Source organism: Biomphalaria glabrata, chromosome 15 (genome assembly GCF_947242115.1).
Source record: "Biomphalaria glabrata chromosome 15, xgBioGlab47.1, whole genome shotgun sequence".
Lineage (NCBI taxonomy): Eukaryota > Metazoa > Mollusca > Gastropoda > Planorbidae > Biomphalaria > Biomphalaria glabrata.
In genome coordinates this window covers 1142317-1158792 of record NC_074725.1, presented here as the reverse complement: position 1 = coordinate 1158792, position 16476 = coordinate 1142317, and the positions used below count along the sequence as shown (strand labels likewise).

At 33.5% G+C, this 16476-nt stretch overlaps 2 protein-coding genes across 2 annotated transcripts in view; both read right to left on the bottom strand.

The window, feature by feature from the left end:
• Positions 1-4710, bottom strand: part of LOC106067678 (kidney mitochondrial carrier protein 1-like) — a 45804-nt gene extending 41094 nt beyond the window's left edge. Inside the window, exon 1 of the mRNA XM_056012378.1 lies at positions 4598-4710. The gene's annotated coding sequence lies outside the window, so the exon portion shown is untranslated. The remainder of the gene's footprint in view (positions 1-4597) is intronic.
• A 2298-nt stretch (positions 4711-7008) lies between these two features.
• LOC106075387 (putative esophageal gland cell secretory protein 6) lies at positions 7009-15891 on the bottom strand. The gene is made up of 5 exons (XM_056012648.1): positions 15714-15891; positions 13380-13617; positions 12158-12245; positions 11369-11510; positions 7009-9983 (listed from the first exon to the last, which is right to left on the bottom strand). The coding sequence occupies exons 1-4, from the start codon at positions 15869-15871 to the stop codon at positions 11410-11412; spliced, it is 585 nt and encodes a 194-aa protein (XP_055868623.1). The 5' UTR covers positions 15872-15891; the 3' UTR covers positions 7009-9983; positions 11369-11409.
• Positions 15892-16476: the final 585 nt, after the last annotated feature.

Genomic DNA, 16476 nt, shown 5'->3' with positions numbered 1-16476 from the left:
GCCTGAATCAGCCAATAAAACCAACGACTTAGCAGAGTTTAAATCATTGATTAACATGCATGACTAGATTGACACATGAAATGCGTAGGGCGTAATTACCTTCTTTTTAAATTAAAGTATGTAATATATAAGATAAGAAGCTAAGAAGGCGAAAGATACAAGCAGTAACATCATTTCCAACACAAACAAAAGAAAAATGGCACCTTTGACAGACCTAAATTCAACAGAATGGGTGAAAGATTTGCTCACAGACATTTTATGCCCTTCAGGTGGGGTGTACTTGGTACCTCCTATACAGTCTACTAGAGCATAATGAAACATGAATGACATTGACAACTCCAGATTTAGATGACACTTTCTTTGTTCTAACGTACAAAATGTACTTCATTATTTTTATTCAAACCTCTCCCCCGAACGAAGCCCTCAGTGAAATCCCGTGGGGATCAGATCTACAAATTGTAAAAACATTCGTCTCGGTCGTTTAGACTTAGAGTACCACAACATGAGCCCGGGACCATCGAGACTGCCGAACGACAGTCCAAGCGCATACCGCACGACCATGCAGCCATCCAGGTTATTACAGGTTCATGCAATGGTGTGCGGTGGAATCAATAACACGCTGGGCTTTAATCAGTTCACTACATTCTAGTACTGGTATAACCCCCAAAGACTCCCAGGGGACTCAAAGAAGCAGGGGAGATTAGTAGGACAAAATGTGGCCGGGGGCTAAAAATAGCCAGCCAGCAGACTATAACGTCAGCAGACTGTGATGTCGGCACTTTTTGACCTACACAAATGCACACCTACATACACATACACCCATACACTGGATTTTATACGCAGGAACACATTTTGTGGGATCACTTTGGATAGGTATATTTAGAACTATATTATAATATTTTAATAATAAATAATATTAACAAAATCCATGTTTGTTTGTAAAATGGTTTACATGTTTCGGATGTTCCTTCAGAGTTGTTCGAACGATAGTCCAGAGCGCAAACCGCACGACCAATCCTTAATCGTAAACAGTCTCTCTCTTATATAATATACAAGACCTCGGGCACTCGTGGGACACACATTTGAATTCTAATGAAAGATCGTTGCCAAGTTTGTTTTTTTTCTTTATCTACATCAGATGTGGCAAAATATGCAGGGCAGCTGGGACTGCATAGTCACTTAAACGACTACACTCACTCTTTAATATTGTCGCGCGTATATAAGAGCAAGACATACTGACATGGTCCACAATAAACTATCACAAGCTGCTGACTTATCAATTTTCAAAGGGGAGGGGGATAGGGATGGTGAACAGCTGATAGTGATAACATGAGGCTATCTAGAGACAAACTAATCTTTCAGCTACACGATGTGTGATTAGATCAATTCTGAACTAACATCTTGACAATATCTAAGCTGACATCCATCTAGACAAGTCTCAAAGGGGGGGGGGGGGTAAGGCTGGTCCCTTCTGCTACCTTTCAGTTCCTAGTGTACTTCCTTCACAGCTCAGAAATTAATGATAACATTTCAATATTCAATACTTGGATGATAGGGTGACCACCAGTGAATAGTCAGCTTACACTTTGGGACACTTCCGAAGACTAAAAAGTAAAGCAGCAATAAAACACTGAACCTATAAATACCCGGTACAACAAAACCTCATGAAATACTGAGAAAGACACAAAGATAAAGGAATGTTTCTTATTCCATATGCTAGGACAAATTTGTATAAGTGGACAGCTGTGATGGTTTATTGTGGACTATATCAGTATGTCTTTCTCTGGGGCATGGATGAGCTATACAAAAGTAACATTAGTAATAGTGCTACAGAAAAGGTTGCTTGAATCAGACTGAAGAAACATATGACAGTGGTCTTTAATTAACATGGACAGGTAGATTAGGGATAAGAATAGGATGTAATTATCTTCTCTTTGAAGAAGGGCCTGTACTTTATAAGATAAAATAAGGCTAAAAGTATTGAAACACCCTACACCATTAATCAGTGAGATGGATAAGACAGAGGTATATAGGTCAGAGTTGAGCAAGTGATTGGTTGAGTCTGCTACTTTGATAATACATGCACAAGGGAAATTTTTTAAAATACTTTTCTCCTTAATATTTTGAATGTCAATTTTTCAAAGTCTACTACATTTATTTAGTTCTATTTTGTTTTGTTCAAAAAAAAGTTATGAAAGTTATTTCAAGTTTTATAAGTTGACATTTGATCCGCTTACAGTGGGTTAAGTCATGTACCAGCAGTTTGGTGCTACAAATCAACGACTGGCTTCAACAATATCCCTCCTTCAATTCACTCAATACCTCCCTCTCTCACTGCATCCCACTATTACCTCCTCAAATTTCAATCTCTTTTTTTTTTATGACAAACAATTTTGAAAAGAAGATTACATACTTTCATGAAACATCCAAGTAATTTTTTTTTTCTAAACGTCTAAACAAAATATCAGTTGTTTTTTCTTTGTGACCACTTATGATTGCTGTAATTTAATATTTCATAACAAAGGTCTATGACAACATATCAGAAATAAAACCCAAATGAGGTGTGTGAGTAAACTTATTGTTTCCATAAGAATCAGCTCATTCTGATTCTGTAATGTCTAACTATATACATGGAGGTGTTTCAAAGTGGTTAAGTGCTTGGTGAAGACTGGCATTTTAATTCCAGGATCTTTGGGTACCTCTGAGTCCACCCAGCTCTAAAGGGTACCTGACTTTAGTTGGGAAAAAAGTAAAGGAGGCTGGTCATTGTGCTGGCCATATAACATCATCATGAACTGTGGTCACAGAAACAGATGACCTTTACATAATCTGACCTATAGATCATAATGTCTGAAACTGGAACTTTACTTTTTTTTTTCCTAGACCCATTCTATAGAGATTTAGTATTAAATTTGACAACAAACAGGATTGAAGCCCAAAACCATTGAGTGCTAGTTCACACAATACCATAAGTGGCACTTACAGAAGGTGATATTACCAAACCAAAATATTACAATGACATTAAATTCTTATCTTATAAATATAAGAGATATTCCTTCAAAGGAGAAGATAGTTGAGTAATCTTATATGCTGTGATATGTGTTAGAGTAGTAGATTATGTTGCACTGTAGACAAATATCCAATAAAATGCATAATTTCAATTTTAGAAAATCTGAATTGAACCAAGCTTGATGACACATCTTGAAGATGTAGTACAATTTATTAAATTAACTAAAATAAAATTTGTACAATATACTCCTTCTTCCCTAGTGCTATTAGAGCATGGAATGAGTTGCCTGAGCTAGTCAGGAAAACCAGTGACTTGGCAGAATTTAAGTCATTGGTTAATATGCATGACTGAATGCATGACGCGTAGGACGTAATCATCTTCTTTTTTGAAGTAACGTCTGTATTATAAAATATAAGATAAGATAATCAACTCAAGAACTAGATCTATATTTGAAAATGAATTTTTATTTGATATGAGATGATTACTCTAGATAGATTCTAGGTCTATACCTAGGCTCTCTAGAGACAATGATTTGAATGATACTTATGTAATCGTAGATCTCGATGATCTAAGTTTGAAAATAGATTTTTATTTGACATGTAGGCTACTTGAGTGGATTATTTCATAAATAGAATAATATAAGATCTAGATCTATATTTATATTATATGTATATATATATTATATCATCTATAATTATATAATAATCATCTTACATTCTAATTCTAGTAGAAGGCTTTAAAACTAAAGACTAATGAAAAATCTCTAAATTATTTATAGACTCTAGTCACACTAGTCGTGACTAGTGTCTAGAAAAAGTCATGATAAATCTACATAGGTCATAGATTCTTAGACTTAGATATTATATTCGATATTCTAGACTAGTCTAGAATAGTCTAGATTCAATTAGGGTTAAAGGCAAATAGGGTTATAACTTGACGTAAAGAGATATAGGGTAATAACCTGTAATAGTCCTGTAATATATTACTATTTTAAATACTATTTTTATAGTTGTTGCATTATATTATACTTAAATGTCTTAAAGATCTAGATCTAGTATTATAGTAGTAATCTTCTATGTTAATCTATATTTATATCTATTAATAAGTGACCTAGTCCTACTACTACTCTAGATTTCTAGATCTAGTTATTACTATTAGATTAGACTGACTAGAGTCTAGAAAATCTCTAGTAAGTCTCTGTAAGTTATTAGTTAAGTAAGTTAAGTAGATCTAGCTTATTCCAGATACAAACAAATATAAATATAAAGATAGACTCAATCTAGATTCTAAATCTTGAATACATCTAGATTTAAATTAGAAATAGATCTAGATCTAAATTCTACAATGATTAGAGACAGGAATAGGAGTGTGAGTACACCTTCAATACTGAAACTCAAACACTACAGTTACTAGCCAGGCAAGCAAGGTGAAGAGCATGCCCAACTCAACTGTCTCAAGGTTCTTTTAGACTTTAGAACAACTAGAGTTATTAAATTACACTCGAGACTATTAACTTGAAATCTAACTATTTAATGAATATGTTCGTTGAGAGTGCACTGAAAAATCTAGTATTGTGTACACGCTTACCGTTGTGTTTAATAAATATCGTACGGCAGGGAAAAGCAGGACAAGGTCTGACGATTTTTGACCCAGTGACACGTTATTTTGACCCAGGGGGGTTACTTTTAGACAAAAAGTTGAATGGGAAAATTAGTGTTCAGGAAGTCGAAAAAACTTTATTTCGCCTTTTTTTTTTTTTATTGTTACAAATAAACCATGAAGGGATATTATTTATTATGGTATTTCTCTAGTCATAGTTATAAATCTCAATCTCTAAATAGCGTCTGATCTATTTTTGTTTATTTTTCTTGTGTTTAGTGGTTCCCAAAATGAGGACACTAAGGCAGTAATAAGCTTACTGTGTGCCTAATAATACTCTAACTCTTAGCATTGTATAGCATTGTAGTTCTACGTTTAATTTCTGAAAAAAATTAGTTAAATTATCCCTAAATTTTCACTGTTTGATGTTGTCTTGCCATCGCTTTCTCTGACTCTTCTTTTCCTTCTCAGTGCGAAAGACATGAATGGAGAAAGAAGGTCGACTGATCTCGTGTGGTGTGGTATTATATAAGATAAGCTATATCTATAACATTTTAGGCCTACTTCGCAATTTATATGTTAATAAATTATAAAACCGGTACTACAGAAGTTATGATTTTATATCAAATTCAATGTTGAGCAGACGTCATTTGGACTGTTTTTTTTTTTTGTTGTTGTTGTTGTTTTTTGCATAGATCTTAGTAATTCTAAATCTACTAATATCTAGATTTACGCTCAAGCATTGCTCTTAGCTGTTTAAATTGAGTTCATTTATATCGGAGTACCGGTACTAAGAACATTTCCCTGAGAAAAAAAAGGTGTCTCTTTATTACAATGGCTTTGAATGTATCAAAGGCATTTTACATTTCATTTTACTTCGTATGTGTCTGCAAAGGCCAATCCTAGATATACATCAACGGTCACAGGTTAGGCATATCAGCCGCTACATTGTTGTCACCCTTTTTCTGGTCTGTACACCATCTGTGATCTATTAACGTCTCAACTTGTGGGCAGTTTAGACCGAGTACTATTACGCCATTACCACGGTGCAAATAACTTAATGGGCTATGTTATTATAACATTGTAACTGTGCCAGACGCAAACAGCCAAAATTTCTGGTCTTTTCTTTTTATAGTCGGTATCGTGTTTGATCCATTTTTTTCCTCTATCAGATACACATAAATTCAAAGTCTAATAATTTCAGTTGAAAGAGAAAATTGAAAAAATGCAAAAGATGTATAAGGAAAAAAAGTACTTCCGGCCCATTATAGTTTTGATCAAAGAAACGAAACGCGTCTAGCAATATCAACCATTATTATTATATTTTAATAAACCATGTGTCATGATTTATCAAGTCTACCGTACGAAGGTTGGAGAAAGAATACCGAGTAAGTATTGGTAAGAAAGTACCCGACACCCTGGATCAAACCACTGGACTGCACGCCTCTCTTCAAAACGTTTGAAATAAAAAAATAAATAAAAAAAAAAAGAAGCTAACGACTGAAAACTAAAATCCTTATGAATTTTAAATATTCCCGATTATGTCCATCCCAGGAATTAGGAAACACGTGCATTACTTAATTAGATAGTCCAAAACTAGAAAGACTGTCTTTCTAAATGTGAAGCTGTACAAAAAAAAAACCTTAATGGTTCATGTGAAGAGAATTTATTTCTTTTCAATACGGGTAATATTTTAGTTCATTAAAACACACACACACAAAATGTTCAACATAGGATTGATATGTTTAAATTATGGACATTTGGTAACCTATTTTATTATTGATGGAGAAAACTACACAACGAGAAGACCTGTGCCTTATAATGAAAACAAATATCAAAATAACAAAACATTTTAAACCTTTTTTTTTTCATATTTTTTTTATTTTATAAGATGATAGACATTTACATCATAGCTGTGCAGTTAAAAATTATACCACCACCCCCCCCCCTTTTTTTTTTTTAAATCACGGAATATAAATTTTAGACATTTGAGATTTTTTTACTATTATTGAATGTTAGAATTAAGAAAATGAATTAACTTTAAAAGCTCTATATACTTAAAACTCAATAGCTGGCATATAAGAGATATTATTTTTGCATGTAAAGAGTTTTAACATTCTAATTTAGCACCTATGAAAGATCTGTGGCTTCTTCTGACAAATGTGCAGCTCATTTTCCTTGGTCAAAACATGCATGTATGTCAAACCACAACAAGCATCATTCTCTTGCTACAGATGAAGTCTCATGAACACACTACTGAGTGACAAATTAGCCCAATCCAATGATAAACCATTCAAGTTGTAATCCATTAAATGTTGGCTTGACTGGACCCCTAATCCACACTAGGTGGCTGCACAATAATTTTATTCTGTTATTGATAAACTCCACTGGACTACTTGACAGACGAATAATGATAAGTGCCTAAATACTTTCCCGACACAATGATTTTAAATCTTACTGTTTTTGAAAATGACAAATCCTTTTTTTTTAAATACAAATTTAATTACATTAATGTTCCCAAACGTTTTTACAGTTATTAAAGATCATAATATGAAATGTTTCATTAAACTTTTGCTGGATTTCTGTTGTCCCTAACATACTTGCTGCTTTGTCTAAAATATTGTAAAATGTTTGTTAAATGTTTTACATATCTCTGATGTTCCTTCAGACTTGAAGAAAATTACTTCCTAGTCCAAACCTCCCGCAGGATCACGGGGGATGGGAGCAGGCAGGGTTTGAACCCAGGACCATGGATAAGTCGGAAAGACAGTCCAGCGCACATACCGCATGACCAGATCAGATATACTCCCCTTACCACCCGAGCGCTACATTCAACTGACATCAGCTATCAATAATAGGACAGGAAATGGTACAGATACTAATCAATACACATCTGAACAAACAAACAAAAAAAGTAATATACATTTAATAAATAAAAAAAAAAAGATTCCGAATACAACACACACAAAAAAAAAAAAAGTATATAACCAAGAGACTGAGGCCATTCAGATGTGTTTTAGAAATCAAATGCAAGCTCAAATGAAACCACTGAACAGATTTTAATCTTAGTTAAAACAATCCATTGTCTATGCACTGTCATCCAGAAAGCAATGGATCCAAAAACTGCATGAATAATGGAAATATTGCTTTGTAGACTAACTTCTAGCTTCAGTCTTTCCCAACTGATAGTCATAAAAATGAATAAGTACAATTACATTACTTTATTAATATGTGACAAGCTTCTGGCTTTTAAAAAAGTTTATTTTGTGATGTTTCAAGCTGTTGCAGGCATTCGTATTGACATAGCATGATGACACTATTGAATGTCACCGACAGTTACAAGAATGTATAGTACAGTATCGAAGCTTTTTTTTTTTTTTTTTTTTTTCTGTTTATATTTCTTGTAATGATTTACCCTGACTAAAAATTTAATTTAAAAAATTAAAGAAACGTAAATATTTCTTATTAGACAACTGCAGGATCTGTACCTGGTGCAATGACTATGTGTGAATAGACATCAGCTCATATTACTGAACCTGTTTGATTTTCAGATGGACAACAAACGAAGTATGAACAATACTGTTGGCAGGAGCGCATGAGTTTTCTGCCTAAGCCAATAAAAACAGATCAGTTCTGACGATGATAAATAAACTTATAACAATGATTTTTTTTTTATCCAGCATCTAGTTTTGATGAGCAAATCTGTTTATCTGAAGTGACACAACAAACACATGAAATACACTAGGACATATTCCTTAACGAGTTAGAAAGACAGTACAGGTGATAGTAAGGGTACAGGTGATTTCTGAATGTTATGTGTTATACCTAGTAAAGGTGAGCATGACTGATTACACAAGACAATACGAATAAGAACATTCACTGGTTTCAATGTTGGAAAAATTATAAACTCAATAATCTTTCTTTTGATTTGAATTTCTATTTCTAAAACTATATCACACTAAAGCTGTCCGTCAGGTTGATTTTTTAACAATAAAATCTTATCTGGCAAATTACTGACATTCTTTAAAAAATTAATCTCATTTTTAAAAAATGTGTGTAACGACTTCCTTTTAACTCCAGTTTAACAAGTATAAATAGCTGAAAAATTCACTTAAGTATCTCAAGTTGAAAATGTTTTAAACAGATTCTTTAAGTGTGTCATCCACTTTTCATTTGAGAAATCTTTAAAAAAAAAACTTATGTGGCCGGGTGATGAGGTACATTATAAAGGTGATGCTATCTGTTGTATTAGATAGCACTATCACACTAAAAAATGAATAAAGAAAGAACTAGAGTGTACCCAAGAGATTTCACAAAGTCAGGTATCTACACTTACATGCGCAGACATTACTCAGTGAAAACAATAAGATATAACAATGCATAGTTCTTTTTTTAAAAAAAAGGGAGATAATACTTATGTTCTAAAGTATTGTGCAGAGTTTAATAAGACCATTTAAAACAAAACAAAAAAAAGGACAGGTCTAGCTTTAAATCTGACGTTTTGTGATTTATAAAAGAGAAATATAGGACAGTAAATTCTAAAAATACAAAATCTTTTTAGTATGCCATTGGATCACTTTTAGGCAAGGCACATACTTAAATGCTCAATACTTAATTACAGAATCACTAATATGTCAAAATAACCAAAGCTAAAGAAAACAGTATGTTCTGATCTAATGCCAAGTTGTTTTTTTCATCTCAAAAATGCCAAATTCTGATTGCACTTCAGCGTATGCCAATAGAAATTTGATATCTAAGACAAATATTGCAGAAACATAATCAATAGACATTAATTAAAAAAACATGAAGAAACAGTTACAAATGTGTCTTCATTTAAAATTCCCTAACTCTTGACCTGACAGAGTTGAGCTGAGCTTCACTATAACTAAAGCAAAAAACATTATATTATCCTACTAACAGCCTGACCTTAAATATAGTCTTCAAACCAAAATAAATTTAAAACACATTTTTTCATTAAATTGAACATTGGAGTTTAACTTACTTGAAATGCGTCCCCCCCCCCTTTTGACAAAATCTCAATTAGTGTGCAATTTATTAATTAATATCTCATAATAATTATTCAAATAAATATGTACTCTTGTGTCACATGTATATTTACATATATAAAACAATCAGTTTCCCAGAAATATCTGCTGCCAATCATACACATGAAATCTGTACACTTAATATAGAATTACAACTTTCACCCTTAACGTGACAACCGGGGGCTGAGTGGGCAAGGACCAAGAGATTTCTGGACACAGCATCAAGCTACCACAAACAGCAGGGAAGCTGTCTTTGAGTGATGGCCATCATAAATCTCAAAATCATCATGGAACTTCGCCTAGACTACCTTCAGTTAGCACACTTACAACTGAAAAAAAATAAATTTACATTTTTAAAAATTAAAATCATCTTTAAGAAATCATACAATTTATCACTTAACGCCAAGATGTTTGTAAAGTGACATATGTAAAAAAAAAACAAAAAAACTTTCAGTTGATAGTTTTGCTTCTAAAAACAAAATATCTCTTTGATAGTAAACTATAAATGATTTCACAATACTCTTTATTAGGACCCAAAGACCCAGGACATATCTCCAAAAACAAACAAGCTTTCAGTTGATAATTTGCTTCTAAAAATAAAATCTCTTTTGATAGTAAACTATAAATGATTTCACAATACTCTTATTAGGACCCAAAGACCCAGGAAATAGTGCAAGTTTTAACAAAATTACCAGTGGTTCTAGACAACAAAATTAAGAATACTAAAGTTACCATCAATACACAATTTAACGTACATATTTCAATGAAAGTTCAAGGCTGTTAACTTTATGAATAAGAAGATCGGAAACAAAAGGTTTGGTCTACCGGGAGACCGTTAACGACCTCTCTCTAAGATCATGTTAGTCAACTATCACGATGAGGAGCAGCTCAACCAATGGACATCAGAAACACAGGCAGAGCTGTGTATGAAGAAATGACCTCGCCAAACAAACTGGTCAGTATTAATTTCCTACCATGCAAAGAGCAATCTATACTCTTCCAACTAAGAAAAGAAGACACACCTTTAAATGACCACCATAACGAAATAAATCCCCTACACCTACCCTTAGGAAAAAGTAAACAATGTCCTCTTTGAATGCACCATCAAAATGCATGTTACGAACACCCTACCCCACTATAGCCCATTGTAAATATATAATAAATGAGAAATGGACGAGCTCTCATCCAAATCACAAGAGAGATGACGCTTACTATAAGCTATCCCGACAAGACCAACGTCTAATCTTTCGACTCAGGACCGGACACAACAGAATGCGACAACACATGTACCGGAAGCTCAAAATTGGAACCAGTGAAATCTGCCCATGTGGAGTATCACCAGAGAATGCCGACCACGTCCTCCAAAACTGCTCTCTTTACCAAGAGGCCAGTATAAGACATTGGCCCCAAATCATCCCAATAGAAAGAAAACTATATGGAGAGCTCCTTGATTTGGAAACCACTGCGCAGTTCATCTCATGTATTGGTCTAGTCATCTGAACACTCCAACATAACAATGAGAACGAAGAAGAAGACTATAGCCCAACATAACCAACAGTGGCAGTGCTGAACAAGTGAAGAAAAAAAAGCCCCCTTTTTTCCTTTGGCAAAGTCTGCAAAAGAGCTGACAGCTCAGCAGAAGAAAGAGGTCTAAACACATAATTAAAAATTACTGAAAAACAAAACACAAACATCTGCATACAAACACAAGTACCTTTAGGATTTCCAACCAGCTAGCAGGACAATGGACTATTGCTATGTTGTTTTCGCATATCTTAGATTATTTTCAATCATTTGAAACATTTCACTGGGGGATGGAATGCGACCTGTCTCTAATTTTGACCAGATTGGGACATCTAGGGAAGTAAAGAAATTAACATTTAATCAATGTTTGCACAATAAATTAAATTATTCAAATAAATGTATCACACTGTGATACTGTGTATATATATTGTCATATTTACAGTTTATATATATTTATATATAAAAGTCATGAAAGGTAATTTCTAACTAAAAAAAAAAAAAAAAAGAAGGTCCATGCGTTTTTTTTTCCATTGAAATTTACGGCAATAGATTTCATTACTAAATAATTATTAATTAACCAGTGAGCATCTTATGATCTACGGTATGCAAAATGTGAAGAAAGGAGAGAAAAAAAAAGTTCAAAACCTAAACTCACAAAAGGGACTAACATTTTGTTCATAGAACTTGACTGGACTTTTTTGTTTTCATACTTTGAGTAAGATGTGAATACTGTTTAGAATTATCTATGTACATAAAAAAATCAAAGGGCTGAGATGAATATATCTTAAGAGTTGCAACTGTAAGCCCCTCACTTGTTAGGGAAAAGTTGAATCTTTAGTGGGGGTGCTAACATTCACAAAATCAGGATGCTAAAAGCAGACATGTTACAAGCATGCCAATCTAAGTTGATGTATACATACAATATATTGCATACATAAGAAGTCCATTGTACCTTTGTACAGGCAATTAACCAACTTACCATTAAACAAAATTTCGAAAGCTCCTGTAGATAGTAACTGCCCCTCAATTGCATTGGAAATAAAAAAGATCATAAGGCAAGCATACAGCTGTAGAGTAAATAAAATATTATTAGACTATTATTTCTTATCTTTAAAAGCACAAAATCTATAAGTATATAAAGTTCAGAAAAGTATTTAGTAAATGTTGCTTAATGAAATTTAAATTTCTTTGTATTTGGATATATATATATATTTATAATCTTTCATACATAAGCCAACCATCATCATCAAACTTCATTAGAGTGACGGCTTAAGAGGTTCAAATCCTCTTTTGCAAAAGCCCTAGATAAAACCTATTTGTTTTCCGTCTATAGTGCATGTATGTCACTTAACAGGTCAAGAATTTGTGGTTTCCAAGACATGTCAAGACGGACATCAAACAAGTCTGGGATAGTCAAAAAGAATATGGGACACTGTTTCCTCTGCTTCACCGCAGAAGGGGGCACAGGGAGTCAAAGTTTGGCCTGAGCCATGGGAAATATAAGCAAACGGGACAATGGCCTGTCCTGCACTGCGATAATAACTGGATCAGGCATGGGAGCATCCACCACATGGAAGCACGGTCAGATCTGCCTACCTGCTCCCATATTCAGCTGGCTTCTTGGACTTGCCCCAGCTCTCAAACCACTTTTTTCTTATTTCTATTTTTTTTTATTGTTGCCAGCGCAAGATGGAAAATCACACCCTGCCCTGCCTGGTGGACCAAGAAGTCAGCAATGGTGTTGCCAGTCACACCTAAGTGACTTGGTATCCACTGCATTATTACTGGGTTTTGCAAAGCCTGTAGTACAAGGTTTGTATCAGTGATCACAACAATCTGTTTTGCCCTCACATGCCCCTCGCCGAGTTGTGAATGAATGACTTTTAAGGCTTCACAGATTGCCATCGCCTCAGTTTAAAAACTGCAAATACTAGCCAATAAGGACTGTACACATGAAAGCTCTGAAGGACCATCTGTAATTAATAAAATAAGATTTAATAAGAAGCTAAGGTGAAACCTGGAACATCCTAAAATTCAGATGTAAAAATCTCCACCAGGAATCATAACCAAGATTAAGATTTTGCAGCCATCCTGCATAGCTCAAAATATTACCGGTACATCATTATTTTATATTGGTGACCAAATTTACAAAACTAAATATTTTATTAAGTAGGTATAAATTGAAAAGTGACAACACTAACCTTATTTTCTGTAGCCCAACTAAAGACTGCAGGGGTCTGTAAGTTTAAAACAGGAAATGGATTGTAACCAGCCACAATAAGTCCAATAAGAATAAACTTTATAATTCCCAGAACCTGAGCAAACGTCGCCCTGAACACTGGAGGCGGGTAGTTGTCGCCAACAATCATCAGTGCAGGGAAACGTTCTTGAAGTGCCTGAGCGTACTGCTCAAACACTTTTCTGTAACCTCAGGAAGTACTGCGGATAAACAGTTTTTTAAAAAAAACTTGTTAAAGTTATCAACACAAAACACAATCTTAAACAATTTTATGAGCTGTGCTATACTAGAGGATGTTTCCAAGTTGAATGTATGTGATTTAATTTCTGGATGGGGCTAGTCTTTTATTTTCTATATTTTCTTCGATATCTTTAAAAAAAAAACAAACAAGAAGATTTGAGACAATGCATAAAATGTTATCTTTACTGTCACACATGTAGACTGGATGAAAGCTTGTTACTAATGTGGGAATGAGTAAATTCTAATGTACTTAATTCAGCTCACTTTAAGGCACTCCACATAAAGCAGGGGAAACAATGCCAGACAGAATTTGCTAGAAATTAAGGGCCATGGTGAAGATAGAAAAAAATCTAGGGTGAAGGTTGTTGGAAATGGTGTGAGGTGTCAGACTCCAGATTATTCTAAGACAAGAACGTAAGGGGATAGAGGCTAATTGAGTCAGTTGGAGCTATTTGGTTAGAGAGTTAGTTCTGGTTCTCACAAGAAAAAGAACAAAGTTGGTTCTCTTAGTTGAATTGATTTAACCATTAATATTATTGTATCCTGTATCTAAATAGTATTCACAGTACTTATTGCATCAAGTTTGAGTTTGAAAGTATTAAACTCAAGACAGTTGTACCACCTAAAATTGCATCATTTCAATGTGTGGCTTTAATTAAATACTAGCATGCATGTATAATGATTGTGGAGAATATACAGTACAGTTCTCTCTTCAAACAAAAACATGACTCTGCATGCTATTCAAAACCTTTCCCATAAGTTTAAATAAAATAAAATTTGAAGACAATAAAATACACTGTTTTGTTCATTAATCCATACAGGGCATACAGGCCAGATGCCAACACTGTAACAATTTTAAAAGACATGACACATCTTCTAAAGATTCTGACTAATTGACATTTATATCATAATTCCTCATTAGATTGATCTAATATTATACAAAACAAAGAGAAACGTTAAATATCAAACATAAAATGTACTGGTACACCACATTCTTACTCTAGTTTAAGTGTTATACCTATCATGCGCCGAAAAATGCAAATATGTGAAACCGCATCTCTAAATAAAATTAATAATTCTTGCAACAAAGGCAATTTTAATTTCTAGCATGACCAGCAACAGGAAAAACTGTTGCATCTAATGACCTATGTTAAAAACCAAGAATGAGAAATAGTTTAGCATGGGAAAGGTGACAATGGCTCATGATCTGGCACTGGTATAAAATGAAAATGACTTAAAGTCTTAATTATTAATGCTGAAAATTAAAGATAGATGAATAGATCTAGAATAATCTAGATCTATACACTATATAGATCTATTATATATATAAAAATACTATAGAAGACTTATAGACTAAGACTCTATTAAACTCTATTAGAATTAGATCTAGTTAGTACTGACTGTACTCTATTAGAATTAGAGTATTGTCTCTATATCAGTAGATTCTATGTCTATGTTAAGTATGTTTTAAGTTTGACATTTCTTAGTTTTCTATAGCAATTTTGTGGTTTCACAGGCCAGGGTGGGATCTAGAAATCTAGACTCTACAAATTCTACATTATTCTAGCTAGAGATAGATCTAGAGTCTAGACTCTAGACAAATCTACTCACTATACTAATAAATTAAAGTTAAAGTAAGAAAGTCTAATAAAAGAATAGAAAAAAGTTAAGAAAGCTCTAGACACTAAATAAGACAGTCTAAGTCTAGAAAAGACAATTTTGAAAAGTAGAATTGAATCATTATAGTATTATAGATCTAGATTAAATCATTATTATATGATTATTAATTTATTTTAGTTAGAATACTTAGTTAGAATCGAATGATGATTGAATGATCTGAGTCTGAGAATGTTAGTCTAGGCCTAGGCAGGAGTCTAGACTCTAGACTTATTCACTTAATCTAAGTCTACTCTAAGTGACTGTCTTAAGTCTTAATACTTAATGGCTTAAACTTACTTAAAGTAAAGAATCTAGAATATAGATCTAGAATAGAATTAGTCTAGCCAGTCTAGCTCTAAATTAATTATAATGACAATGACACATCACAATGGCTTACCAAAATAAAAATTTTAATGTTGGACTGAACGTGGCTAGTTTTGGAACTTTGATTTCTTTAACTGTTTTTGGTTCTTGAGACATTGTGAATTCTTTGAAAGTTATAAATAATAATCCAATACACAGAGCATAAAACGGTGCTCGACCAAAGTCGGCCATTCTGTTTATTTAAGATGCCAGATTTTTCTAAATATGTGAATTCGGTCAGTCAATCGTTTATGTGGAAACTCAAATATCGGTCACACTGCTGTTTTGTGTCAAATAAACGTTTCTCTTACAGCATGATGTTCTATATTGAGATCTATATTTATTTAAGTCCTATACGAAATTATTTTTATGTATTGCACTTATATAGCAAAGTTGATAATGATATATTTAATATGATAATTACATAACTATTTTGTAGGTTTCCGATTGTCTTTGCAATGGTCAAAATCTCAAGACAATCGAATTCACAACCAAAAACATTTACCCCCCCCCCCCCCAATTATTTCTAAACTTGACATCCACACAAAGTCGCTAACGATCTAATCCTTGATGCAGGACAGTAATTTAAAAAAGCACAAACCATCCCTGGTCATATACAAATGTACTTACATGACTGGCAAGTCCATCTAGATCTATAATCACATGACTCTAATAACTAGCTCACACATGGGCGGAAAATAATTATATGAATTACATAAGCCTACCGGTAAATATGTTTATTACAGATGCCGCAGTATGTCGCAAGAATGATTTCAACAGGAATGTCTTCCACTCTC